General features: G+C 47.3%; 1 protein-coding gene across 1 annotated transcript in view; it reads left to right on the top strand.

The window, feature by feature from the left end:
- Nucleotides 1–27,219, top strand: part of LOC140425366 (reticulophagy regulator 1-like) — a 132,163-nt gene that overhangs the window by 81,497 nt on the left and 23,447 nt on the right. The window contains exons 5-6 of the mRNA XM_072509558.1: nt 7,998–8,071; nt 18,564–18,687. Of these exons, the coding sequence (XP_072365659.1) occupies nt 7,998–8,071; nt 18,564–18,687 (198 nt within the window). The remainder of the gene's footprint in view (nt 1–7,997; nt 8,072–18,563; nt 18,688–27,219) is intronic.

The raw sequence follows: 27,219 nt of genomic DNA, 5'->3' as shown, positions 1-27,219 counted from the left end.
ACACCTCAGTTATCGGTTGCGAACAGGGTCGCAAAGGGGTTCTCGTTTTGGGAGTCAGACTCAAGGTCGTCATCTTCTCCCGGATGCCAAACTCTTGAATGTATCAGGGCTGATAGGGCTGCTTGGTATGATTTTGGATCGCTCTCGTCATTAAGGACGAGTCTGAACGAATTGTCTCTGTGCCAATAGGTGGTGTCTAGTTGGGTGGGGACGGAATCGGGGTCGTCATTGTGGGTCGGTGGTCGGTGGTGGGGTTTGTGTAGGAAAGTGATCATGAAGGGATCACTTGAATCGTGGTCAGATTCGCTGGGTGTGGGTCCTGTTGCATGGGGATAGTAGGGAGGCATGCTGTGGCTATCGTCCGAGTCACAGTCGCTGTCTCTGCTGCTGCTGTCTGTGGGCGTTCCGGGCCGGAGTGTATATTTCGGGGGTGGAGTCGAGGTTGAGTCCGTGGCTGGGCTGGACGTGTTTCATAGAATTTACAGTGCAGAAGGAGGCCATTTGGCCCATCGAGTCTGCACTGGCTCTTGGAAAGAGCACCCTACCCAAGGTCAACACCTCCACCCTCTCCCCATAACCCAGTAACCCCACCCAACACTAATAGCAATTTTGGACACTAAGGGCAATTTATCATGGCCAATCCACCTAACCTGCACATCTTTGGACTATGGGAGGAAACCGGAGCACCCGGAGGAAACCCACGCACACACGGGGGGGATGTGCAGACTCCGCACAGACAGTGACCCAAGCCGGAATCGAACCTGGGACCCTGGAGCTGTGAAGCAATTGTGCTATCCACAATGCTACCGTGCTGCCGTGTTGGGGGATGGTAGGGTGACGTTGGCTGTGGGCGGGGCGTGGTCTGCTGCGTCGAGCATGACGTGTGTGTGCGTGGTTAGACTGTGTTCCATATGCCTTCAGCTGGTTGATATGGAACCACGCAGTCTTTCCGTTGGGATACTTTATCTTGTAGACGGAAGGGCTTTGTCCGCAATGGAGTACATACCCGAGTACTTAAGTGACAGGAATGTGCTAGGGTTGTATACGGAGATCATGACTTGCTGTCCTACGCTGAACTCAGTCGCATGCACTGTCTTGTCAAAACAGGCCTTGCTCTGTTTCTTTCATATGCCGGTTGCTAGCTGAGCCGTTTTTACATTTTCCACTAATTGTTCCACAGCTTTTTCATGTGTTAGGGCCGTCACTTCGGGGCTGGTCAAGTCTAAACCTAATAAAAATTCTGTGCCTTTCATGGGGCGTCCGGTCATGAGAGTGTGTGGGGTGTAACCTGTGGAAGTTGAAACTGTATTGCGCAAAAACATCATCGCAAAAGGGAGGACTGAGTCCCAAGTGGTGTTGTTTTGCTGGACCATTTTTCTGAGGGTGGATTTTAGGGTCCGATTCATGCGCTCCACTATACCACTCGACTGTGGGTTGTATGCAGTGTGGAATTTTTGGGTCATGCCAAATATCGTGAGGACGTTCTTCATGACACGTCCCGTAAAATGGGAAGCTTGGTCGGATTCAATGCTGCGGGGGAGTCCCCATCTTGTAAAGATGTGGTGGGTCAAAGTCTTTGCCGTGTTAGTTCTGGATGGGAATGCTTCCACCCATTTTGTAAACGTGTTTATCACCACGAGTACATATTTATAACCATTCCTGCAAGGGGGCAATGGTCCAATATAATCAATCTGGAGGTTACTCCAGGAGCCATTAACGGGTCGGGTGTGACTAAGCTCAGCCTTTTTGTCCGGATTATTCTGGGCACAAATAAGACAATTCTCGATGTAGTGATTTACATCATCCTTTAAACTCGGCCACCAGCAGAGCTGCCTGAGGTGGGTTGTAGTGGGATTGATTCGCTGATGTCCATGACCGTCATGGAATAAGCAAATCAGTTGATTCCTGTCCTGTTCAGGAACCACAGAAACACCACGGTGTGGTCTTCTAACACCACACCGTCATGTGTGGTCAGTGCATTTCTAAACCTATCATAGGGGGCTGGATAGTTTCCTTTTAAAATCTCCCTGAGATTGCTGTCCTGCTTCTGGGCCTGCGCTAGATCCTCGATCTTAGTCTGCGAGACCTGAACTGCATTCACTGGTGCGCTTTCGGGGGGTGTCCAAAAATAGCAATGCCTGGAATCTGCTTTGGCCAGTGCGTCGGCTTTTACATTTCATGGGGGGAGGAACGATGGTGACTTCAAACTTTGACTATCCCAAAAGTCCTGTTCTGTGTTCTCTCTAAGATGTGATGGAGCAATGGGGCTGAGGGGAGGGGTTTTCTGTCTGCGGAAATAAATCCTCTTGCTTTCCACAGGGGCAGGAATTCCGTAAGGCTGTTGCAGACATAGAGGCTGTCCGAGTATATGTCTGCTGGGCTGGGGAAGGAATTTGGGTGTTCCACTGTATATGCAATGGCCGCAAGCTCTGCTGCCTGCGCGCCTAAGTGGCCTGGAAGTTTTATTGCGATTTCTTCTCGGGCGCGTCCCTGCGTGTCCTCCATCCAATACTGTGGAAGATCCATCCACATATATCTTTATGGGCTCGCACGTGTCTGTGTTCCACAGTGATGACCGTCCCTGCAAGAGAAGGGTCCATCTGGCTGCTCTTATTTGACTGACTGTACCGTCCTTGAGTCGTCAGTCCAGTAAAAGTTGGGTGGGGGTGCATTCTGTGAGGATTGTGATAGGGTTCAGTCCGGTAATGTACGTAAAATACTGAACTACCCAAAATACTGCGAGCAGGCGCCTCTCACAGGCTGAAAATCCCTGCTCCACAGCATCAAAAATTCTGGAGGCGTAAGCTACAGGCCTTAACTGTTCGTGCCGTTCCTGGAGGAGCACGGCCGAAAGGGTGCGGTCTGTGGTTGCTACCTCTATAGCGTAAGGGGAAAGTGGGTCTGGAACTTGTAGTGCGGGGGCTGCTATGAGTGATTGCTTCAACGCATCCACAGCATCTGTATGCTGCGGAAGCCATTCCCAGGGGGCTCCTTTCTTTAGGAGGTCTGAGAGGGGTGCTACCTTGCTGGCGAAACCGTCAATGTGGTTTCGGCAGTAGCTAACCAGTCCTAAAAACGACCGGAGGGCTGAAACATTCTGGGGAAGGGGCAATTTAGCAGCCGAGTCAATCCTTTTATGCTCGATCTCGCGTTTACCATGTGTGATAATTGTTCCCAAATATATCACCTTTTCTTCCAAAATCTGGGCCTTTTGGGGGTTAACTTTACAACCAATTGAATGTAAGAGTTCCAGGAGTTCGGACAGAAGCTCGGTGTGCTCTTCCTTGGTGTCTGGCTGCAGTAGTAGGTCGTCTACATACTGAACCAGACATTCGGGGCGAGAGAATTTGGCTAAACCATTTGCCAGCTGTCGGTGGAAAATGGAGGGGGAGTTGTGGAATCCTTGTGGCAGGCATGTCCACGTGTAATGCTGATTTTTAAAAGTGAAGGCAAATTTGTACTGGCACGCCTTTGCCAATGGAATGGACCAAAATCCATTACTGACATCCAAAACTGTAAAGAATCGGGAATTGAGTCCCTGCTTGAGCATGGTCTCGGGACTTGTGGCTACTGTGGGGGCTGCTGCATGGGTGATTTTGTTGAGTTCCCGGTAATCGATGGTCAGTCGCCATGATCCCATCGTGCTTTCTCACTGGCCAAATCGGGGCATTATTAATGGAGTCTACTGATCTAAGTACGCCCTGCTGTAATAAGCTGTCGATTACCTTTGAGATTTCTCCCTCTGCCTCTTGGGGAAATCCATACTGTTTTTGGGGTCCAGGGTCAGGTCCTGTGATTTGTACGGAACCAGTCATCCGTCCACAGTCGTGTTTGTGGGTCGCGAATGCTGACCTGTTCTTTTGCAGAACTGCCCTAACCTGCTTGTCCGTGCTAAGCGTGGTCGGGTTGAACCAAAATTTGCCCACTGCACCAATTTTGTTCGCGTATTCACCTATGTTGAGCGTTGCGGGGGCTCTTGCGGATTTTGCCATTTTCCAGACACACTGGTTGACTGGATCAAATGATAGATTGTGGGAATTCATGAAGTCTATTCCTAGAATGTGTTCTGCTATGTGCGGTAGGTCAACTAAAACCACGGGGTGCTTGGTGGTGATGGTGCCGATTTGAATGGGTACAGGGGCTGTGATGTGTCCCTGCTGTGAGGGACCTGTAACGCCGCTGAGGGTGATGGTGGCTGTAGTGGGCCATGTGTCCTTTTGAAACAGGGTGTAGGAATTTATTGTGGTGCGGGACCCTCCTGTGTCCCAGAGAAATTCGATGGGCTGTCCCCGAATTTTTGCTGCAACTACCGGTCGTCCGGACCTATCCCAAAGGGTGTCGCAGACCCAACTGAGGGAGGCCGAACACCGTCAGTCCGTTCCGTTCAGGTCCGTCTGATCTGAACGGGTGGTCACACTATGTATGGGCTCTGTCTTATTCTTACTTAGAGTGCCCGTCTGCTGGGCTCTCTGTGGCTTTCGTGGGGCGGGACCCTCCTGTGTCCCAGAGAAATTCGATGGGCTGTCCCCGAATTTTTGCTGCAACTACCGGTCATCCGGACCTATCCCAAAGGGTGTCGCAGACCCAACTGAGGGAGGCCGAACACCGTCAGTCCGTTCCGTTCAGGTCCGTCTGACGGGTGGTCACACTATGTATGGGCTCTGTCTTATTCTTACTTAGAGTGTCCGTCTGCTGGGCTCTCTGTGGCTTTCGTGGGGCGTTGCACTCTCGTGCAAAGTGTCCCAACTGTCCACAGTTGTAACACTCCTGTGACTTTTGTGGGGGGCTGTTCTTTCCTTCATTTACCCATGCGGGGTTCTGGTGTGATTTTACTGCGTGTATGTCTGCTTCTGCCTGCTATTCTTCGGGATTTTTAACTGCGGGTTTGTTTTGTACAGACTACTCAAGTGCGGGACAATCTTTTTACGACCCATTTCTCGTTATGAGCCTCCTCTGAGGGATCATAATTCACACAAGCTTTTTGTCCTGTTTCTGTGGCATGGGAGATAAGGGTGCGGGTCCATTTGGCCATGTTGTCTGGGGACAAATGGGCGCGGTCTAAGTCTCCAAAAACTGCTGCAAAGTGGATCCACTGGCATCCAGCGAACGCTGTGGGGTGCTCAATTTTCTTTTGCCTGCATTTGTTGAGGTCACCCCTGTTATACCCGACCGCGACTAGGACGCGGTATGCATTTCTGCAAGGGTGCCTCCTCCTCCATTCTGTGGGTCGGGAACGGCTGCTACGACCGAAGGGTCTAGTCTCAAAACTGTGAGCTTTACATGCTCTCGCTCATCCAGGCCGCACATGGTCGCCTGCTGCTTTACTCTGGCAAAGAAGTGGTGGGGGTCTGAGGTGGGGAGAAACGGTGTGATTTTCTCGCACGCGTCCCGTAATTGGGTCACTGTTAAGGGGGTGGTATACAAAAATTCCGTGTCGTCCGATGTGGCTGTGCGGTGGGTGGTTACAGGGTTCATTGGAGCCTGAACTATCTGCTCTGTGGGGGGTTGGGGTGCTTTCCTCTTTTGGGGCTTTCCCTGCGCACATGTTCCCTGAACATATCTCTGCGCGGTCTCATTTAACTCTTCCCAATCAGAGCCATCTTCCTCATCTAACTTTGCTCCAAAGGTTTCCAGGAATCCTTTTTGAACTGAAAGCAGAGATTGCAGCTCTGCAATCTGCTTCCGGCACTTTGCGTGGTCTAATGAGCTTTGTCTTTGCTCTGTGGTGGCAGCATGGAGTGCTCTTAACGCTGCCTTCAGGTCATTACACTGCCTCTGCAATGTTTCTACCTGCTTCTCGGTTTCTTCTCGTACCAGGACTGCACGTTGCGTGTCCTGATAGGCCTTTTTGTACTGGGACTGGAAGCTGCTTAAGTGCGCCAGACAAGACTGGTGTGCCCCCTTGGCATCATCCACCTCTCCGTCTTTTGTTGCCAACTTCCTCCTCAACTCTAAGTTCTAGCTTTCTACCTCACTGACATCGACCTTGCTCATTCGATGTATGCCTTCTATCTCTTTCCGGAGCGTCCTAACGACCTCCTCTGTGCCTCGCAATTGTGCCAAGCAGGACACGATTGCCATCGGCTTGCGAGCTTTTCCTAAGCTCTTCTTGTGAATCTCGCTCAGGTTCTCCCACCAAGTATTTCCTATACTCCCAGAACCTGTTTCCTCATTGTTACATCCTTTTCCTTTGAGGTACTTCCTGATTTCTTCTTCCCATACGGGACACTGTCCTACTCTACTGCTGCTGGTCGCTGCGACCGCAAATTCTTCTGGGTTCATGAGGCCTTGCATTGCCTGCATTGCCATCTTTCTTATCTGAATGCTTCTTTAATTTTGGAACAAGGGGGACTAAGACGGTGCTGTAATTAAGGGTACGGCTTTCGCTAATTTCCGAAATACAAACTCCCGACAGTTTTGTCGCAACAAAAAATCTATCAGTATTACCTTATCGCCCTGCTAGTTACGCATGCATTTACACACTTCCGAATTATGAGGATTGATCAGAACTGCTTGAACACTTGTGGTTTTCTATTCCTAATTGGATCTCTAATTCAAATTTTTGGGTTCTCCCGGAGTGGTTAAGCCACTTCTAGTTCGGGTCCCATCAGAATGTCGCCAGTAATATGTTGCTAACTTTTGGTTGGTTCAATTGGTCTGTTTTATAACCTTTGCTCTCGAGTCGCCAGGTATCTTTATGATACCGCCACAAGGTTCAAGCTCAAGTAATGATCAATAACTCAATACACCGATTAGTAAGATTCAAATCAAAGCACATTTATTATACACAGTAAATCGCTACTCATGCATAAATTCTACTTCTAAGCTACTTCTACAACTAACAGGCCTATACTTAGCTTCGGACTGGCCCACCAGGTCAGGGGAACAAATGGCCTTTCATTCGGGTTCTGAGTCTGCGGTATTCGAAGTTGGTACGGATTGGTAGCTAGGAGCGCCTATCCCGCAGTGAGCGTTGACTTACTGGATCTCGGCGGCAGTTGAACCGGTCACGGTCAAGGGTTGGTTTGCGTTGCTGAGTGACCCGGTCAAGAAGAACGATTTGAATTTGGGACTTAACTTTTATAGTCCCCAGGGGCTTCCCGCATTTCGGGGCGGACCCTGTACCTGGTTCTATGTGATTGGACTTTATTCCAATCGCTTGGTTCGATTTCTCCAATACTGGAGCGGTTCCCTGATCGATGGGCGGTCTTGAGGTGTCCGTTAACCTCTTTTGTGTTGGTTCCTGCTGGCGGCAGGGAGTCTGGCTTGGCTTTGTTTATCCCAAATGTTTCGATTGTTCCCGGTGATTGCTCATTAGTATGTAGATGGCTGCTACATTATTATGCCGATGGTCGCTGGTATCGATGCTGTCTGGGCTTTTTGCAGAGTTTAATACACAGTAACTTGCACCTGCCAGTTTCTGCCTGTGTTGGCTGAATTTCCCTTCAGCCTTTGCTGTTCTCCATTTTAAATCGGGACTTGGCCAACTCAGGTGGCTACAGTCCCACCTATTGTGGGCAGGATACAGATGAGATCTTGATGGATCTCACGAGGTGTAACGACCGTCAGGAATCCCGGAAGAGGCCTCTCGCGGGATCTATCGGCCTTATCTTGTCTCGATTCCAACAGGACAAGGCCGGTAAATCGCACCCTTCAAATTTTAACAGTGATAGTAGCAAAAATTAAAATATATCCATTAATCCTTCACAAATATTTTTACCAAGTGTGAATTTGTTTTGAGCATTGGCTTTGTTTTGCTGAGTTGTTAACCCCAGCAAAATGAATGAACTGATCAACATTCGTAAAGTGGCTGATTGCTCAAACATTTTTGTTCAACTGTTGATCCTTGATGTGTTCTTGGAAAGTGATTCATTTTTTCCTTTCGTAATTTTCTATGTTTCCTTTTTCCGCATGTTGAACTCATTAGTCTTAGTTTTCAAAAAGAAAAGCAGTGCATCTGTAACTCTATTTAATCTGTTGCATGTTTTATGTTGTAGTGAAGCAGAAAGAATTGGCTGAAAGGAGGTCAGAAGATGAGAGTGAAGCGGACACGTCAGCACTTTGCCCCAAGGTTAGACAATATTCCTTTCTTCTTACTCGTTCATGGGATGGGGACACTGATGACTAGGCCATCATTTGTTATCCATCCCTCATTGCTCTTCAGATGGTGCTGGTGCATCATCTTCTTGGACAGCTGCAGTCCGTTGTTAAACCCAGCGAAATGACTGAACAATTAACACCCGTAAAGTAGCTGGTTATTAAAATATTGCAGCTACTGTTGTTGAACTAAATGTTGAACCCACAGAGCTGTTGGGAAGGGGGTTCCAGGCTTTTGATCCTGTAGTAGTGAAGTGATTTGGTTTTAGATCGGGATGCTGTGTGGCCTGGTTTGGAACTTGCAGATTGTGCTATTCCCATGCGTCTAATGCCCTTGTCCTTCTACTTGGTAGTGATTGCGGGTTTGGAAGGTGCTGTTGAAGAAGGCTTGGCGAGTCATTGCAGTGAATCTTACAGATCGAATCATAGAATGGTTACAGAACAGTAAAATGCCAACTTTAACGCTTCTTGCTTCAGTAATTCAGTTACTCCGCTGCAAATTCTTCCTCTTCATGATCCAATTCTCTTTTCAAAGCTATGATCAAATCTGCCTCCACCACACTTCCAGACCCTCAGCTCCAGGGTCCCAGGTTCGATTCCAGGCTCAGGTCACTGTCTGTGTGGAGTCTGCACGTTCTCCCCGTGTCTGCATGGGTTTCCTCCGGGTGCTCCGGTTTCCTCCCACAGTCCAAAGATGTGAAGGTTAGGTGGATTGGCCATGCTAAATTGCCTTTTGTGTCCAAAAAATAAAAAGGTTGGGTTGTGTGGGGTTACTGGGTTATGGGGATAGGTTGGAAGTATGGTCTTAAATGGGGTGCTCTTTCAAAGGGCCGGTGCAGACTCAATGGGCCGAATGGCCTTCTTCTGCACTATAAATTTTATGATTCTATGAGGTCAGGGTGGCAAAATGCCTGATCTATGAACGTCATTAATTAAAGTACAAGGGTTACATTTTATTGCTGCATAATTGCTAAATATCATTAGTGCATTCTCAAGATCTCATTGGCCTGCTATGAAGGAGTTAAAAAATGTTGGAAAGTATCAGCCACATTATCATTAAAATTGTAGAGGTTACATTTACATTGCCTAAGGGCAGCACGGTGGCCGTTAGCATGGCTGCCTCACGGCACCAAGGTCCCAGGTTCAATCCTGGCTCTGGGTCACTGTCCCTGTGGAGTTTGTACATTCTCCCTGTGTTTGCGTGGGTTCCGCTTCCACAACCCAAAGATGTGCAGGCCACGCTAAATTGCCTCATAATTGGAAAAAATTAATTGGGTACTCTAAATTTATATTTTAAAAAAATATTTACATTGCCTGAGTGCCAATGCCACTTTGAAAATTGTGTGCCAATTGTGATGTATCAATTATTTTTTCTCCTCAAATTTTCCTGTCCATTTTATTACTTTTTAGCTTTCCTGAAGGAATTGGCACATGCTGTTACATAGTTCCATGAAGGGCTGCAGCCTCTGCTACCTTAATCAAATGTAAATTCTTCATTTATGAGCCTGGGATTTGAGACTTGAACTAAAGTTTGTGGTGCTTAACACTATAATGCAGATCAGTGAAGAGAATGTAGTGAATTCTGCCTATATGCAATTTAAGAAACCATTGGCCAAATATCACAAAAGGCTGATATACTAAAATGGAGGCACATTGAATAGGAGGGTCAGTGCCAGTTTTGTTTAAAAAATAAATGGCATAATGAGTTTGCGATGGAATCAGGCAGCAAGTTGGTGAGCGAGTTGTGGTAAATGATTGTTTTCAGACTGGAGGATGGTAAGCAGTAGAGTTCCCCAAGTCAGTGCATGCTGCAGCACCCCCACCCTTCACCTCGCCAACACACTCTCCTTCCTACCCTTGGGAGTCCACAAACAACCTTATCAGGGTTGTCTTGTCATGTTCCCTGCATGGCAAGCCTTCACCCACCAATGGGTTAGTACCAGTGGCGGCAGGACGAGGCCGTCATTGCCATCAATCGAGGCATAGATTACAAAAGCATGAGTTCATGTTGGAGTTGTATAGAACTTTGATGAAGCCACAGCTGGAGTACTGTGTGCAATTCTGGTTGCTACATTATAGGAAGGATGTGATTGCACTGGAGGGGCTGCAGAGAAGATTCACCAGAATGTTGCCTGGGATGGAACATTTAAGTTATTAAAAGAGGTAGGGTAAGCTTGGGTTGTTTTCGCTGGAGCAGAGAAGACTGAGGGGCGACCTGATCGAGCTGTATAAAATTATGAGGGGCATGGACAGGATGGATAGGGAGCAGCTGTTCCCCTTATTTGAAGGTTCAATCACGAGTAGACACAAGTTCAAGGTGAGGAGTAGGAGGTCTAGGGGAGATTTGAGAAAAAGATATTTTATCCACAGGATGGTGACGGTCTGGAATGCACTGCCTGGGGGGTTAGTAGAGGCAGGCTACCTCACATCCTTTAAAACGTACCTGGCTGAGCACTTGGCACATCATAAGGGAGTATGAGGAGTAAGTAAACAGTTTGGGCATGTACTCGCTGAAGTTTAGAAGGATGAGAGGGGATCTGATCGAGGTGTATAAAATCCCATTAGTTGTACTAAATGGGATTGAAAAAATAAATGTAGACCAAATGTTACCCCTTTTTGGGCAATCTGGAAGGAAAGGTCACGGATATAGGTTGAGAGGCGATAGATTTAGAACTGAGATAGGTACATAGAACACACAGTGCGGAAGGAGGCCATTCGGCCCATCGAGTCTGCACCAACCCACTTAAGCCCTCACTTCCACACTGTAACTCAATAACCCCTGCTAAAATTTTTGGTCACTAAGGGCAATTTATCGTGGCCAATCCACCTAACCTGCACGTCTTTGGACTGGGAGGAAACCAGAGCACCCGGAGGAAACCCACGCAGACACTGGGAGCACGTGCAGACTCCGCACAGACAGTGACCCAGCGTGGAATCGAACCTGGGACCCTGGCGCTGTGAAGCCACAGTGCTATCCACTTGCGCTACCATGCTGCCCCCAAATGAGGAGAAACTACTGCTCGCAGAGGGTGGTGAATTTGTGGAACACGCTGCCCCATAGTACGGTGAAATCGGAGTCATTAAATTGTTTCAAGAAGGAGATAGATATATTTCTGATTTTAAAACAGGTTTAAAAGGGAAAAGGGTGTAGAGCCGGATTTGAGACCAGGAAGCGATCGGCCATGATCTGATTGAATTGCCTTCTTCTGTTCCTAAATCCTATCACCTTCAAGGCTATGGGCCAAGCTCTGGCAAATGGGATTAGGTAGGCAGGTCAGGTGTTTTTCATGCGTTGGTGCAGACTCGATGGGCCGTATAGCCTCTTCTGCACTGTATTATTATTCTGTGATTCTGATTTAGCAGCAGGGTGCAAGAGCCATCCCGCCTGGACTTGATCAGAAAGGGAACATAAATGCAGAATGTTGTCCAACGACCAATCTCCTGCTTGATTACATGACCCCACACTGCAAACTCATTGGACGAGGACATAAGATTCCACCCAGAGAATAAAATTTCAAAATTTGTCAATGACATCGAACTTGTACATGGGAGTAGAAGAAATTGGAATAGGAAAAGAACATACAGACTGTCAAGCCTGCTCCACCATTCAATATGATGATTGTAGGTGTTGCAGACAACGGGAATGATACTGATAGAAATTGACTTTTCTAGTCAGATATAAGAGGTTTAATTGAGAACTCATTAAGATTAAATTAACTATAATCATATTAGGCATTATTTCAGTGCAACTATAGCTGGGAATCCGGGGTTAATCCAGATAATACTCTCAATTTCTCACATTTTACAAGTTGCTTGAGGTTGTAGTTACAAGTTCCTCTCAATTTCTCACATTTTGCAAGCAGCTAGAAACTGCGAGGTCATTGACGTCAACTAGCTAAAAGGCCCCATTGTATTTAAAAACTGGGTGGCGGTCAGTTCAAGTAGTTCCATTTCTATAGTTACAGCCAGTCTAGGGCTGATAATTTCTTAGCGAAAACTGTGCTTCTTCAATAACGTCTAGATGCAGGTGTGGATAAAGTTGGAAAATTGACAGACGATAGAATGAGAAATTGGCACCAATATATTTAAATACATATATCTCTTAAATTGATGGACAGACACTTTGGCCGAATTGAATGAATTATAAATTAGTTAAAGCCAATCAGAGGTGTAAAGAAGGTGAGACCTTAAGATAATAATCTCCTTATGAATCACTTGCCGGGATGGAAAAATTCATTCCGGAATCACTCTCACTATCTTTATTTCTGAAACCTATTCCCCTGCTGCTTTTGCTAAATCGCCATCTTTCTTTTGTTTAAATCACTCAGTCATTTTATACTGTGGATTATGATTTGAAAAATAACCTAGATTTGTAATTGAATGAAAACTCATCGACTGTATTCGCTAAAGATGATCAATCTGACCTAATTTTGTATTGACAAATAAAGTTTACCAGCGACATAGCTGACAAAGTTCAAGTGAACTTTGCCAAAAAGCAGAGACTTGACCTCTGTTATTTGGGAACTAAGAAGGGATAACGGATATCCAGGGTTCCGAATAGACACAGAGATCCATCAGATACCAATGATCAGATAGACTAGTAGAATGAAAAGACAAGTGGCAGATGAAATTTAATACAGAGAAATATGAGGTGAAGCATCATGGCGACAGGGAGAGGAAATGGCTATATTTAAAGACTCTGCAGGGTCACCAGAAAGCTCATGTGCATGGATCATTGAAATTCGCAGGTCATACTTAGAGATTTGTCGACAAAGTATGTGGAAAATTGGACTTCATAAATGTATTAAGTACAAAATCAGGTAAGTTACACTGAACCTTTATGAAGTTCTGTTTAGTCACAACCGGAGTGTTAGGTTCAGCTCTGGGCACCACACTTTAGGAAGCATGGGAGGGGCCCTTGAGAAACTGCACAGAAGGTTCACCAGAATGCTTTCAAGGATGAGGGAATTTAGCTACAAGGTTAGTTTGGAAAAGATGGGATTATTCTCCTTGGAGAAAAGGAGATTGAGGGGATATTTGATAGAGGTGACAGGATTGATACAAGTTTCGATAAGGTGGACACATCAAAGCTGTTCTCATTAGTTGATGGTACAAAGACACAGGTTTAAGATTTTGAGCAAGAAATGCAGCGAGAACGTAAGGGAGAACATTTTCCACAAAGTTAATGGCCTGGAACTTTGTGCCAATGAGGGTGGTAGAAGCAGAGATGGACAATGATTTTAAAAGGGTGGATGGGTGCTTGAGGGAAATAAACTTGCAGGGCTTTGGAGTTACAGCATGCGGTTGAGCGTGAGAGAGGTGATGGTATGAACACTTTCCTCACTGGCATATTGACTCCGTGACAAGCAGAGGGCAGTAGAGCGGAGCTGCTGATTGGCTGTTGCAAGGGAAATTTGCATACCTCCATTGTGGTCACCCTAACGTGAAGGTGTACCTGAGCTAGAGACCCTAGCTGTTCAAGTGGAGACAAGCATCCAGCAGAGGGCAGTAGAGCGGAACTGCTGATTGGCTGTTGCAAGGGAAATTTGCATACCTCCGTTGTGGTCACCCGAACTTGAAGGTGGTTTGTGGAGGAGCTGTTGTCAAGTGACACTTAAACCTGAAACACTTCTTCAGTGTTTCCCTCCCTACCCCCTCCTCTAACCAAAAAGAACCAACCGATGTAAAGATCAAGAGGAAGGCTCGTGGGCAGGTAGACGTTGAACCGTGAACCTGCAGGTAAGGGATTGGCTGGTGACTGGTAAGTAGTTTTTCTTTTATTTTCCTTCAGGTGTTATCATGCAGGCCGCAGAGGTTGCTGAGTGAGTGCTTGTTGAGAAGGGGAGTGAATAACAGGTAAGCTCTTTCTTTTTCTTTTTTTCAATCTAGAGGGGATGGCAGGGAAGGTAGTGCAATGTTCCTCCTGCAGAATGTTTGAGGTGAGGGACGCCGACAGTGTCCCTGTTGATTTCATCTGTGGGAAGTGCATCCATCTCCAGCTCCTCAGAAACTGCGTTAGGGAACTGGAGCTGGATGAACTTCGGATCATTCGGGAGGCAGAGGTGGCCATAGATAGAAGCTTCAGGGATGTAGTTACTCCGAAGAATAAAGATAGATGGGTGACGGTGAGAGGGGCTGGGAGGAAGCAGTCAGTACAGGGATCCCCTGTGGTCGTTCCCCTTAGTAACAAGTATACCGCTTTGGATACTGTGGGGGGGGGGGGGGGCACTTACCAGGGGTAAGCCATGGGGTACAGGTCTCTGGCACAGAGTCTGTCCCTGTTGCTCAGAAGGGAAGGGGGGAGAGGAGTAGAGCATTAGTCATTGGAGACTCCATAGTTAGGGGGAAAGATAGGAGATTCTGTGGGAACGAGAGAGACTCGTGGTTGGTGTGTTGCCTCCCAGGTGCCAGGGTGCGTGATGTCTCGGATCGTGTTTTCGGGATCCTTAAGGGGGAGGGGGAGCAGCCCCAAGTGGTGGTCCACATAGGTACCAACGACATAGGTAGGAAAAGGGATAGGGATGTAAGGCAGAAATTCAGGCAGCTAGGGTGGAAACTTAGATCTAGGACAAACAGAGTTATTATCTCTGGGTTGTTACCCATGCCACGGGATAGCGAGACGAGGAATAGGGAAAGAGAGGAGTTCAACACATGGCTACAGGGATGGTGCAGGAGGGAGGGTTTCAGATTTCTGGATAATTGGGGCTCATTCTGGGGTCGGTGGGACCTCTACAAACGGGATGGTCTACACCTGGACCAGAGGGGTACCAATATCCTGGGGGTAAATTTGCTAATGCTCTTCGGGAGGGTTTAAACTAGTTCAGCATGGACTTGGGAATCTGAATTGTAGCTCCAGTATACAGGAGGTTGAGAGTAGTGAGGTCATGAGTAAGGTTTCAAAGTTGCAGGAGTGTACCTGTAGGCAGGAAGGTGGTTTAAAGTGTGTCTTCCTCAATGCCAGGAGCATCCGGAATAAGGTGGGTGAACTTGTGGCATGTGTTGGTACCTGGGACTTCGATGTTGTGACCATTTCGGAGACCTGGATAGAGCAGGGACAGGAATGGTTATTTCAGGTGCCGGCGTTTAGATATTTCAGTAAGCTCAGGGAAGGTGGTAAAAGAGGGGGAGGGGTGGCATTGTTAGTCAAGGACAGTATTACGGTTGTAGAAAGGACGTTTGATGAGGACTCGTCTACTGAGGTAGTATGGGCTGAGGTTAGAAACAGGAAAGGAGAGGTCACCCTGTTAGGGGTTTTCTATAGGCCTCCGAAAAGTTCCAGAGATGTAGAGAAAAGGATTGCAAAGATGATTCTGGATAGGAGCGAAAGCAACAGGGTAGTTATGGGGGACTTTAACTTCCCAAATATTGACTGGAAACGCCAAAGTTCGAGTACTTTAGATGGGTCTGTTTTTGTCCAATGTGTGCAGGAGGGTTTCCTGACACACTATGTAGATAGGCCAACGAGAGGCGAGGCCGTATTTGGTTTGGTACTGGGTAATGAACCAGGACAGGTGTTAGATTTGGAGGTAGATGAGCACTTTGGTGATAGTGACCACAATTCGATTACGTTTACTTTAGTGATGGAAAGGGATAGGTATATACCGCAGGGCAAGAGTTATATCTGGGGGAAAGGCAATTATGATGCGATGAGGTAAGACTTAGGATGCATCGGATGGAGAGGAAAACTGCAGGGGATGGGCACAATGGAAATGTGAAGCTTGTTCAAGGAACAGCTACTGCGTGTCCTTGATAGGTATGTACCTGCCAGGCAGGGAGGAAGTGGTCGAGCAAGGGGACCGTGGTTTACGAAGGCAGTCGAAACACTTGTCAAGAGGAAGAAAGAGGCTTATGTAAAGATCATACATGAAGGTTCAGTTAGGGCGCTCGAGAGTTACAAGTTACAAGGAAGGAGCTAAAGAGAGAGCTAAGAAGAGCCAGGAGGGGACATGAGAAGTCTTTGGCAGGTAGGATCAAGGATAACCCTAAAGCTTTCTATAGATATGTCAGGAATTAACGAATGACTAGGGTAAGAGTAGGGCCAGTCAAGGACAGTAGTGGGAGGTTGTGCTTGGAGTCTGAGGAGATAGGAGAGGTGCTAAATGAATATTTTTCGTCAGTATTCACGCAGGAAAAAGACAATGTTGTCGAGGAGAATACTGAGATTCAGGCTACTAGACTAGAAGGGCTTGAGGTTCATAAGGAGGAGATGTTAACAATTCTGGAAAGTGTGAAAATAGATAAGTCCCCTGGGCCGGATGGGATTTATCCTAGGATTCTCTGGGAAGCTAGGGAGGAGATTGCTGAGCCTTTGGCTTTGATTTTTAAGTCATCTTTGTCTACAGGAATAGTGCCAGAAGACTGGAGGATAGCAAATTTTGTCCCCTTGTTCAAGAAGGGGAGTAGAGACAACCCCGGTAACTATAGACCAGTGAGCCTTACTTCTGTTGTGGGCAAAATCTTGGAAAGGTTTATAAGGGATAGGGTGTATAATCATCTGGAAAGGAATAATTTGATTAGAGATAGTCAACACGGTTTTGTGAAGGGTAGGTCGTGCCTCACAAACCTTATTGAGTTCTTTGAGAAGGTGACCAAACAGGTGGATGAGGGTAAAGCAGTTGATGTGGTGTATATAGTTTTCAGTAAAGCTTTTGATAAGGTTCCCCACGGTAGGCTACTGCAGAAAATACGGAAGCATGGGATTCGGGGAGATTTAGCAGTTTGGATCAGAAATTGGCTAGCTGGAAGAAGACAAAGGGTGGTGGTTGATGGGAAGTGTTCAGACTGGAGTCCAGTTACTAGTGGTGTGCCACAAGGATCTGTTTTGGGGCCACTGATGTTTGTCACTTTTATAAATGACCTGGAGGAGGGCGTAGAAGGATGGGTGAGTAAATTTGCAGATGACACTAAAGTCGGTGGCGTTGTGGACAGTGCGGAAGGATGTTACAAGTTACAGAGGGACGTAGATAAGCTGCAGCGCTGGGCTGAGAGGTGGCAAATGGAGTTTAATGCAGAAAAGTGCAAGGTGATTCATTTTGGAAGGAATAACAGGAAGACAGAGTACTGGGCTAATGGTAAGATTCTTGGCAGTGTAGATGAGCAGAGAGATCTCGGTGTCCATGTACATAGATCCCTGAAAGTTGCCACCCAGGTTGAGAGGGTTGTTAAGATGGCGTACGGTGTGTTAGCTTTTATTGGTAAAGGGATTGTGTTTCGGAGCCATGAGGTCATGTTGCAGCTGTACAAAACTCTGGTGCGGCCGCATTTGGAGTATTGCTCGTCGCTGCATTGTAGGAAGGATGTGGAAGCATTGGAAAGGGTGCAGAGGAGATTTACCAGAATATTGCCTGGTATGGAGGGAAGATCTTATGAGGAAAGGCTGAGGGACTTGAGGCTATTTTCGTTCGAGAGAAGAAGGTTAAGAGGTGACTTAATTGAGGCATACAGGATGATCAGAGGATTGAATAGGGTGGACAGTGGGAGCCTTTTTCCTCAGATGGTGATGTCTAGCACGAGGGGACATAGCTTTAAATTGAGGGGAGATAGATATAAGACAGATGTCAGAGGCAGGTTCTTTACTCAGAGAGTAGTAAGGGCGTGGAATGCCCTGCCTGCAACAGTAGTGGACTCGCTAACACTAAGGGCATTCAAATGGTCATTGGATGGACATATGGACGATAAGGGACAGGTCGGCGCAACATGGAGGGCGGAAGGGCCTGTACTGCGCTGTAATGTTCTATGTGACTTCTACGAGCAGCATAGTTTACTAGAAATTGTTTCAGAGCTCATGTTGAAGTATGACTTTTTGTTTTATTGGGCTCAATCCTGAATTAATGCTAAAAATATGAAAAGAGTTTGTCAGTGTGATGCAATATTGTAGATATAATCATCAAAATAATTACAAGAGCATTTTCCTGTTACAAACGCTCCCCATTTGTTCAGCTGTAGCTGTACATTGTATTGAACACCACCAGCAGCTTAAATTTGTACATTATTCTTCATGTATAGATAGACATGTTGGACAAACAAGAAAGTGAACTCCCAAGCAAGAGGGAAAGGTAGAAATAAAAAGGGGGGATGCAAAGCACGATGAATGAGAAGTATTTTCAGGAGATCTTTGAAAGAGAAATAAATTGGGTAGTGAGTTCAGGGGAACAGCGAGTGACTTGGGAATGATGGTTAAACCTATGGTTGAAGAACATTGGGTACAACGTTGGTTTCTGTGACGTAGGATGGAGGGAAAGGCCAACAGGTGGTTTGAAAGTGAGAACAGCTTTGAAAGCAATTAGCTGATCTGGGAAGATATGCACCTGATGAAGGAGCAGCGCTCTGAAAGCTTGTGATTTCAAATTAACCTGTTGGACTTTAACCTGGTGTTGTGAGACTTCTTACAGAGATATGGACCGAGGAGTTATGAATATGTCACAGTAACTTTGTTATGTTCTGGTGTTTTTACCTTTATTCTATAGGTAAGCAACTCAGGAGCTGGCAAAGAACTATCTATTTCTGATACCGAACCTTCAGAAACATGGACAGAAAATGGAACGTTTAACTTGTCAGGAGGTCATACGCCACAGACAGATGCCTCGGATGGTATGGTGAATTTCTGCTATCATAGAACATGAACATACAGTGCAGAAGGAGGCCATTCGGCCCATCGAGTCTGCACCGACCCACTTAAGCCCTCACTTCCTCCCTATCCCCGTAACCCAATAACCCCTTCTAACTTTTTTTGGTCACTAAGGGCAATTTATCATGGCCAATCCACCTAACCTGCACGTCTTTGGATTGTGGGAGGAAACCGGAGCACCCGAGGATATACATATAAGGAACATATTTTTATACACATTTTTAGCAAATATTCTGGAGATGAGACGTTGCCACAAACTTCAGGGAAATATTTTGCCTTTGGAGACATTTTCTATGGGAATTTGCTGTAAAGTGTTAAAGGGTAGAGCAAAAACATGCTCATTTAAGGGTTTGTATATATTAGGAACACCAGTGTCTTGGGAACGGCAAGTTCACAATTGCACGTACAGATGACCAACCAGACAATAATTGAGTTAATTGGCTAGACCAAATCAACCTGTTGCTGGAGAATTATTGTGACAAGCTGCACGGCGAAATTGTATATTGGCAGGTTGGCTATTTGATCTCCTTGTGCTTGTTGAATCCTAAGGAAGGCTGTTCTGATGGTAGTGTGTTATTGATGATATTTGCTTAAAAAGTTGAATCCTGAGTGAATTCAAGTGTTTTAAATCATGGTACTTTTATCTACAGTCCATCATTCACTGGGGAAAAATCCGTCCACTTCATAATTTCCTTTCTTAGAATTAGATGTTCTCCTCCTCTCCTAGTACATGCCATCTCAGATGCACAACCATCAACAATTTAAAGACCTATTAAGGCCATTAAAAGTCCAATTAACAGAAATTTTATGTTGTGCGTGCTTTTTTATGCTGTGTGTTCTCATCGCGTAGGGGAAACATTTTTTGTATATCCTCATCCAAATGCGGGATAAAGTGTGATAAAAGGAATAGTTGCAGTTTCTCTGTCAAAGTGATAGAGTTCATAGCTGTGTTAGTATTGCGTTAGCTTGAGTTCCTTAGTTGTTGTTTAACATTTTAAGTAGGACTTTCAGCATTTCAGAACCTCCCTGGAATATTTTCATGAGGATTGGAGGACAATGTTCTGGCATTTGCAAGGCACTGATCCTCTGCTTCTGATCGAATGGCAATAGTCTACTCTGCTGGTGGGATCTAATCTGAAGAGGAATAGATGGGTAGGAGAGGCAAAGTGAGCATAGGCAGTACCCCCAGCAGAGACTTGTAAGGAGAGAGGCACAGGCTCTGTTTTTGGTGCAGGTTCAGCAGGGAGGCCAAGGTTGAGGGGATGTCAAAGACCCCACCACCCAGGTGCTTCAGTATACAGGCAGCGCAACCAATGACCTGCAAATGTCTGAGGTCTGGTGCTATAGGAGACTACGCCTCTCCAGGGACTCGGTGACATCCCTTTGTGAAATGATAGGTCCTGAAATTGTATCCAGCTGGGTGGCTGATCACCCCATGCAGGTAGCATTAAAGATTACAGAGGCCCTCAGCTTCCAAGCCTCCGGTTAATTTAAGGGTTCAGTGGGGAATTTGTGTGACACCTCCAGTCAGCCGCGCACAGTTATGTCAAGCTACTGAGCGATGTCATCTTCAGACACACCCACACTTTCATCCACTACTGGACAGATGAGGGCAGCAACACCCATAAGGTGTAAGTGGTTAGACCTGTTGCTTCACAGCACCAGGGACCCAGGTTTGAATCCCGGCTTGGGTCACTGACTGTGCAGAGTCTGCGCGTTCTCCTCGTGTCTGCGTGGGTTTCTTCTGGGTGCTCCAGCTCACTCCCACAAGTCCCGAAAGACGTGCTTGTTCGGTGCATTGGACATTCTGAATTATTACGGGATCTTGAACACTCCAGGGGTATGTCATGGGTGATATTATTTGCACTTATTGCTTTCAATTTTCTGATATTTTTTGGCACATTTTAATAAGTCACATAAACATGTTCCTGAATTCAATGGGCGGTTTGGCAACATGCTTTTTACATTGGCCAGATGTTGCACAGGCTTGTAAACTAAGGGTTTTGTGTGGTGCAGCCTTTCTGGGTTGGGTTCTCAAGGAAAGTTTTTTTTTTTTTTTAGGATCAGCATAAAGTTGATTTATTTGATTTTGAGGCAGAATATTAGCACACATAACCAGGCTGGATGTTATTAACATCAGCAGAAACAAACCTCAATGAACAAGGTTCAGTCCCTGACAGGATTAGCAGCAAAAATCCTTATGAACTTTCTGGTGTGTCAGGAGCGGGATGAATCACTGAATCTCATTCCACACTTGGAGCAGGTGAACAGCTTCACCCCAGTGTGAACTCACTGGTGAGCACTGAGTTTAGATGACAACCTGAACCCAGTCCCACAGCCAGAGCAGCTTTATGGTTTCAAGTCAATGTGAACACATGGATGAGACATCAGGGCCGGGATTCTCTGATGTCCACCTCCAGTCCCACGTGGAGTGCACCACGAATCGCCAGAGATGGCGGGACTTGCTGGTCCCCAGGCCTGCAGCAATTCTGCGGCCCAGATGGGCCGAAGTCCCGCGGACGTGAATCAAACATTCTTTAGAACGGCGTCAACCAGTCGTGCTGGCTAATGCCCGCTGACGCCAACGAAGGAGGAGGTAGGGGCCGGCACGGGGGACGGGAGAGATGTCGAGATGGCATGGCTGTGGCTGAGGGGGAGTGCCGTTGTCGGGTGGGGCAGTGTCGGGGGGAGGGCCGGGGGGGGGGGGGGGAGGAGTGTCGGGGGAGGGGCAGGGGGGTATCGAGGCGGGGGGGGAGGGGTTTTGCGTGGCTAGGCGGCAGCTGGCAACAGTGTAGCCCATGGCACCTGTTTGTGGATGGGGGTATGTGCAATGATGCAACTTTGTCTACCCTCACCCCCTGCAGACTGTTATGTTTGGCCATCACCCAGCGATGTTGGCCAGCGTGGTAGGGGCCGCTGCCCTGCATGTAGCCCTATGAGAGCTGGAGCAGGGGCATGTCAGGGAGGCGGCGGAGGCTGCCGCAAAGGAACATGCCGCAGAGGGGCAGGTGGCAGCCGCCCAGGAATAAGGGCCGCCCGCCCGACTGGAGGAGGAGGAGTCAGTGCCACGGTGATGGAGGCGCCCGATGAGGCCTCGTCTGTACCCCCCGGATAGGTCGTGTAGGAGGAGACTCCGGATGAGCCGGGGAACTGTCGCCCATATCTGCCGCCTGATGGCACACCTGGCACTACGTGGGACTGGGGGTGGACATCCTCCCCCGATGGCTTGACACGTGGCGGTCGCCTGAACTTTTATGCCACGGGGTCGTTCCAGTCGCCGAGTGGGGACCTCTCCGGCATTTCCCAGACGTCGGTGCACAGGTGCATCCGTGCAGTGATCGGCGGTACGACATCGCGGAATGGTACATTCAGTTCCCCATGGACCTCGCCCACCAGGATGCCCGGGCAGCAGGCTTTTCCGCGATGGCCAGGATTCCCATGGTCCAGGGTGTGATTGATGGAATGCATGTCGCTATGCGGCCACCATTGGATAACAGGGCCGTCCTCATGAATAGGAAGGGATCCTACTCCATGAACGTGCAGGTGGTCTGTGACCACCGGATGAAGATCCTACAGGTCTGCGCCCGGGACCCGGGCAGTGTACATGACGCTTTCATCCTGGCCCAATTGTTCGAGGGACGGAAGGCTGCCCAACGATACTGGCTGGGCCAGCGGGTACAGGAGGAGTTGATAGTCGCATGGTCCACTTGGGGGGGGCACGGATGGCACAGTACAGCACTACCGACCACCCTCACCCCACCCACTACTAACTACCCGCATGCACACCACCCCTCCATTACACATCCACCTATGGCACAACGGGTAGGGCTCACACGGTCGGCAGCGGAAGCGGGTCTATTGCATGGCTTGGTGCATGATCACAACCCGCTCTGCGATGAGCTCCGGGCTCTACATCGTTAGACAATGTCTGACTCATGGCCACAATACACCCTCCACCTGACTGGTCCCTGCATGCGGCTTGGACACTGCATCGCATGGCCCTGTCGTCTGGCTGGGGTGGCGCACAAGGAGGGGGGGGCGCACAAAACACTCACCGGAGTTCAACATCTCATCACCCCTCACACACACTGGCGCCCACTTCCCACCCCACCCCCACACGCATCGGATACACGTACCCAAGCCCCTATAACTAGTCTGTGCCCTGCACCCGTGCCAACTTTTTTGAATCGAGGTGGGAATTCGAAGCTGGGTGGGGAGGAAGTGCTTTTTATCCCTGGTAAGTAGTGTTTCTGTTTCTTTTCATTGGTATATTTATTTATTTTTTCTTTGTTGTTTTTTTTTGTTGAAATTGTAGTTGTTGAAGTTAACCGAAGGTTTAAGACATGGCAGGAGATCTCAGACCCGTGTCATGCTCCTCGTGTGCGATTTGGGAGCTCAGGGACACGTCCACTATCCCTGGCTCCTTCACGTGCAAGAAGTGTGTCCAGTTGCAGCTCCTGTTAGACCGCTTGACGGCTCTGGAGCTGCAGATGGACTCACTTTGGAGCATCCGCGATGCTGAGGACGTCGTGGATAGCACGTTCAGCGAGTTGGTCACACCGCAGGTGAAAGGTACTGAGGGAGATAGAAAATGGGTGACCAAAAGACAGAGCAAGAGTAGGAAGGCAGTCCTCTGCGGTCATCTCCCTGCAAAACAGATATACCGCTTTGGATACTGTTGAGGGAGATGGCTCACCAGGGGAAGGCAGCAGCAGCCAGGTTCATGGCACCGTGGCCGGCTCTGCTGCGAAGCTGGGCAGGAAGAAGAATGGCAGGCTATAGTGATAGGGGACTCAATTGTAAGGGGAATAGACAGGCGGTTCTGCAGACGCAATCGAGACTCCAGGATGGTATGTTGCCTCCCTGGTGCAAGGGTCAAGGATGTCTCAGAGCGGCTGCAGGACATTCTGGGGGGGGAGGGTGAACAGCCAGCTGTCGTGATCCACATAGGCACCAACGATATAGGTAAAAAACGGGACGAGGTCCTACAAGCTGAATTTAGGGAGCTAGGAGTTAAACTAAAAAGTAGAACATAGAACATAGAACAATACATCGCAGTACAGGCCCTTCGGCCCACGATGTTGCACCGAAACAAAAGCCATCTAACCTACACTATGCCATTATCATCCATATGTTTATCCAATAAACTTTTAAATGCTCTCAATGTTGGCGAGTTCACTACTGTAGCAGGTAGGGCATTCCACGGCCTCACTACTCTTTGCGTAAAGTACCTACCTCTGACCTCTGTCCTATATCTATTACCCCTCAGTTTAAAGTTATGTCCCCTCGTGCCAGCCATTTCCAACCGCGGGAGAAGGCTCTCACTGTCCACCCTATCCAACCCCCTGATCATTTTGTATGCCTCCTCTTAACCTTCTTCTCTCCAACGAAAACAACCTCAAGTCCATCAGCCTTTCCTCATAAGATTTTCCCTCCATACCAGGCAACATCCTGGTAAATCTCCTCTGCACCCGCTCCAAAGCCTCCACGTCCTTCCTATAATGCGGTGACCAGAACTGTACGCAATACTCCAAATGCGGCCGTACCAGAGTTCTGTACAGCTGCAACATGACCTCCCGACTCCGGAACTCAATCCCTCTACCAATAAAGGCCAACACTCCATAGGCCTTCTTCACAACCCTATCAACCTGGGTGGCAACTTTCAGGGATCTATGTACATGGACACCTAGATCCCTCTGCTCATCCACACTTTCAAGAACTTTACCATTAGCCAAATATTCCGCATTCCTGTTATTCCTTCCAAAGTGAATGACCTCACACTTCTCTACATTAAACTCCATTTGCCACCTCTCAGCCCAGCTCTGCAGCTTATCTATATCCCTCTGTAACCTGCTACATCCTTCCACACTATCGACAACACCACCGACTTTGGTATCGTCTGCAAATTTACTCACCCACCCTTCTGCGCCTTCCTCTAGGTCATTGATAAAAATGACAAACAGCAACGGCCCCAGAACAGATCCTTGTGGTACTCCACTTGTGACTGTACTCCATTCTGAACATTTCCCATCAACCACCACCCTCTGTCTTCTTTCAGCTAGCCAATTTCTGATCCACATCTCTAAATCACCCTCAATCCCCAGCCTCCATATTTTCTGCAATAGCCTACCGTGGGGAACCTTATCAAACGCTTTGCTGAAATCCATATACACCACATCAACTGCTCTACCCTCATCGACCTGTTCAGTCACCTTCTCAAAGAACTCAATAAGGTTTGTGAGGCATGACCTACCCTTCACAAAGCCATGCTGACTATCCCTGATCATATCATTCCTATCTAGATGATTATAAATCTTGTCTCTTATAATCCCCTCCAAGACTTTACCCACTACAGACGTGAGGCTCACCGGTCCATAGTTGCCGGGGTTGTCTCTGCTCCCCTTTTTGAACAAAGGGACCACATTTGCTGTCCTCCAGTCCTCTGGCACTATTCCTGTAGCCAATGATGACATAAAAATCAAAGCCAAAGGTCCAGCAATCTCTTCCCTGGCCTCCCAGAGAATCCTAGGATAAATCCCATCAGGTCCCGGGGACTTATCTATTTTCAGCCTGTCCAGAATTGCCAACACCTCTTCCCTACGTACCTCAATGCCATCTATTCTATTAGCCTGGGGCTCAGCATTCTCCTCCACAACATTATCTTTTTCCTGAGTGAATACTGACGAAAAATATTCATTTAGTATCTCGCCTATCTCTTCAGACTCCACACACAATTTCCCATCCCTGTCCTTGACTGGTCCTACTCTTTCCCTAGTCATTCGCTTATTCCTGACATACCTATAGAAAGCTTTTGGGATACCAATTACCAATACCAATCAAAGGTAGTAATCTCAGGATTGCTACCAGTGCCACGAGCTAGTCAGAGTAGGAATGTCAGGATAGAGAGGATGAATGCGTGGCTCGAGAGATGGTGCAAGAGGGAGGGATTCAAATTCCTGGGACATTGGAACCGGTTCTGGGGGAGGTGGGACCAGTACAAACCGGACGGTCTGCACCTGGGCAGGACTGGAACCGATGTCCTAGGGGGGGGTGTTTGCTAGAGCTGTTGGGGAGAATTTAAACTAATGTGGCAGGGGGATGGGAACCGATGCAGGAAGTTGGAAGGTAGTAAAACAGGGACAGAAATAAAAGGCAGTAAGGGGGAAAGTGTAAGGCAGAGAAGCCATAGTCAACAATCAAAAAGGGCGACAGTACAAGGTACAGTGACTAGGGGAGCTCAGTGAATAGGACCAGGAATACTAAAAGAAATAAAACGGGAAGTGAAAACATTAATGGTAAGCGACGCGGCAGGTTGTTACATGAAGATATGGGTTCAACGACAAGGAAAATTAGGAGAAAGGTTAAGAGGAAATTATTTAGTGGCCATTACTGAAACATGGTTAAAGGATGGTCACGACTGGGAGTTAAATATCTGAGGGTATCAAACTTTTCGGAAGGACAGAGTGGATGGTAAGGGAGGTGGTGTAGCTCTGTTATTTAAGGATGACATCCGGGCAACAGTAAGGGATGACATCGGTGCTATGGAGGATAAGGCTGAATCCATTTGGGTGGAAATCAGGAATAGTAAGGCGAAAAAGTCACTGATAGGAGTAGTCTATAGGCCACCAAATAGTAACATTATGGTGGGGCAGGCAATAAACAAAGAAATAACAGATGCATGTAGAAATGGTACAGCAGTTATCATGGGGGATTTTAATCTACATGTCGATTGGTTTAACCAGGTCGGTCAAGGCAGCCTTGAGGGGGAGTTTATAGAATGTATCCGCGATAGTTTCCTAGAACAGTATGTAATGGAACCTACGAATGAACAAGCGGTCCTAGATCTGGTCCTGTGTAATGAGACAGGATTGATTCAGGATCTTATAGTTAGGGATCCTCTCGGAAGGAGCAATCACAATATGGTGGAATTTAAAATACAGATGGAGGGTGAGAAGGTAAAATCAAGCACTAGTGTTTTGTGCTTAAACAAAGGAGATTACAATGGGATGAGAGAAGAACCACCTAAGGTAGACTGGGAGCAAAGACTTTATAGTGAAACAGTTGAGGAACAGTGGAGAACCTTCCAAGTGATTTTTCACAGTGCTCAGCAAAGGTTTATACCAACAAAAAGGAAGGGAAAAAGAGGGAAAATCGACCGTGGATATCTAAGGAAATAAGGGAGAGTATCAAATTGAAGGAAAAAACATACAAAGTAGCAAAGACTAGAGGACTGGGAAATCTTTAGGGGGCAACAGAAAGCTACTAAAAAAGCTATAAAGAAGAGTAAGATAGATTATGAGAGTAAACTTGCTCAGAATATAAAAACAGATAGTAAAAGTTTCTACAAATACATAAAACAAAAAAGAGTGGCTTAGGTAAATATTGGTCCTTTAGAGGATGAGAAGGGAGATTTAATAATGGGAGATGAGGAAATGGCTGAGGAACTGAACAGGTTTTTTGGGTCGGTCTTCACAGTGGAAGACACAAATAACATG

This window comes from Scyliorhinus torazame, chromosome 6 (assembly GCF_047496885.1).
Source record: "Scyliorhinus torazame isolate Kashiwa2021f chromosome 6, sScyTor2.1, whole genome shotgun sequence".
In the NCBI taxonomy this organism is placed as follows: Eukaryota; Metazoa; Chordata; class Chondrichthyes; order Carcharhiniformes; family Scyliorhinidae; genus Scyliorhinus; species Scyliorhinus torazame.
This window is presented reverse-complemented; position numbering and strand designations above follow the sequence as displayed.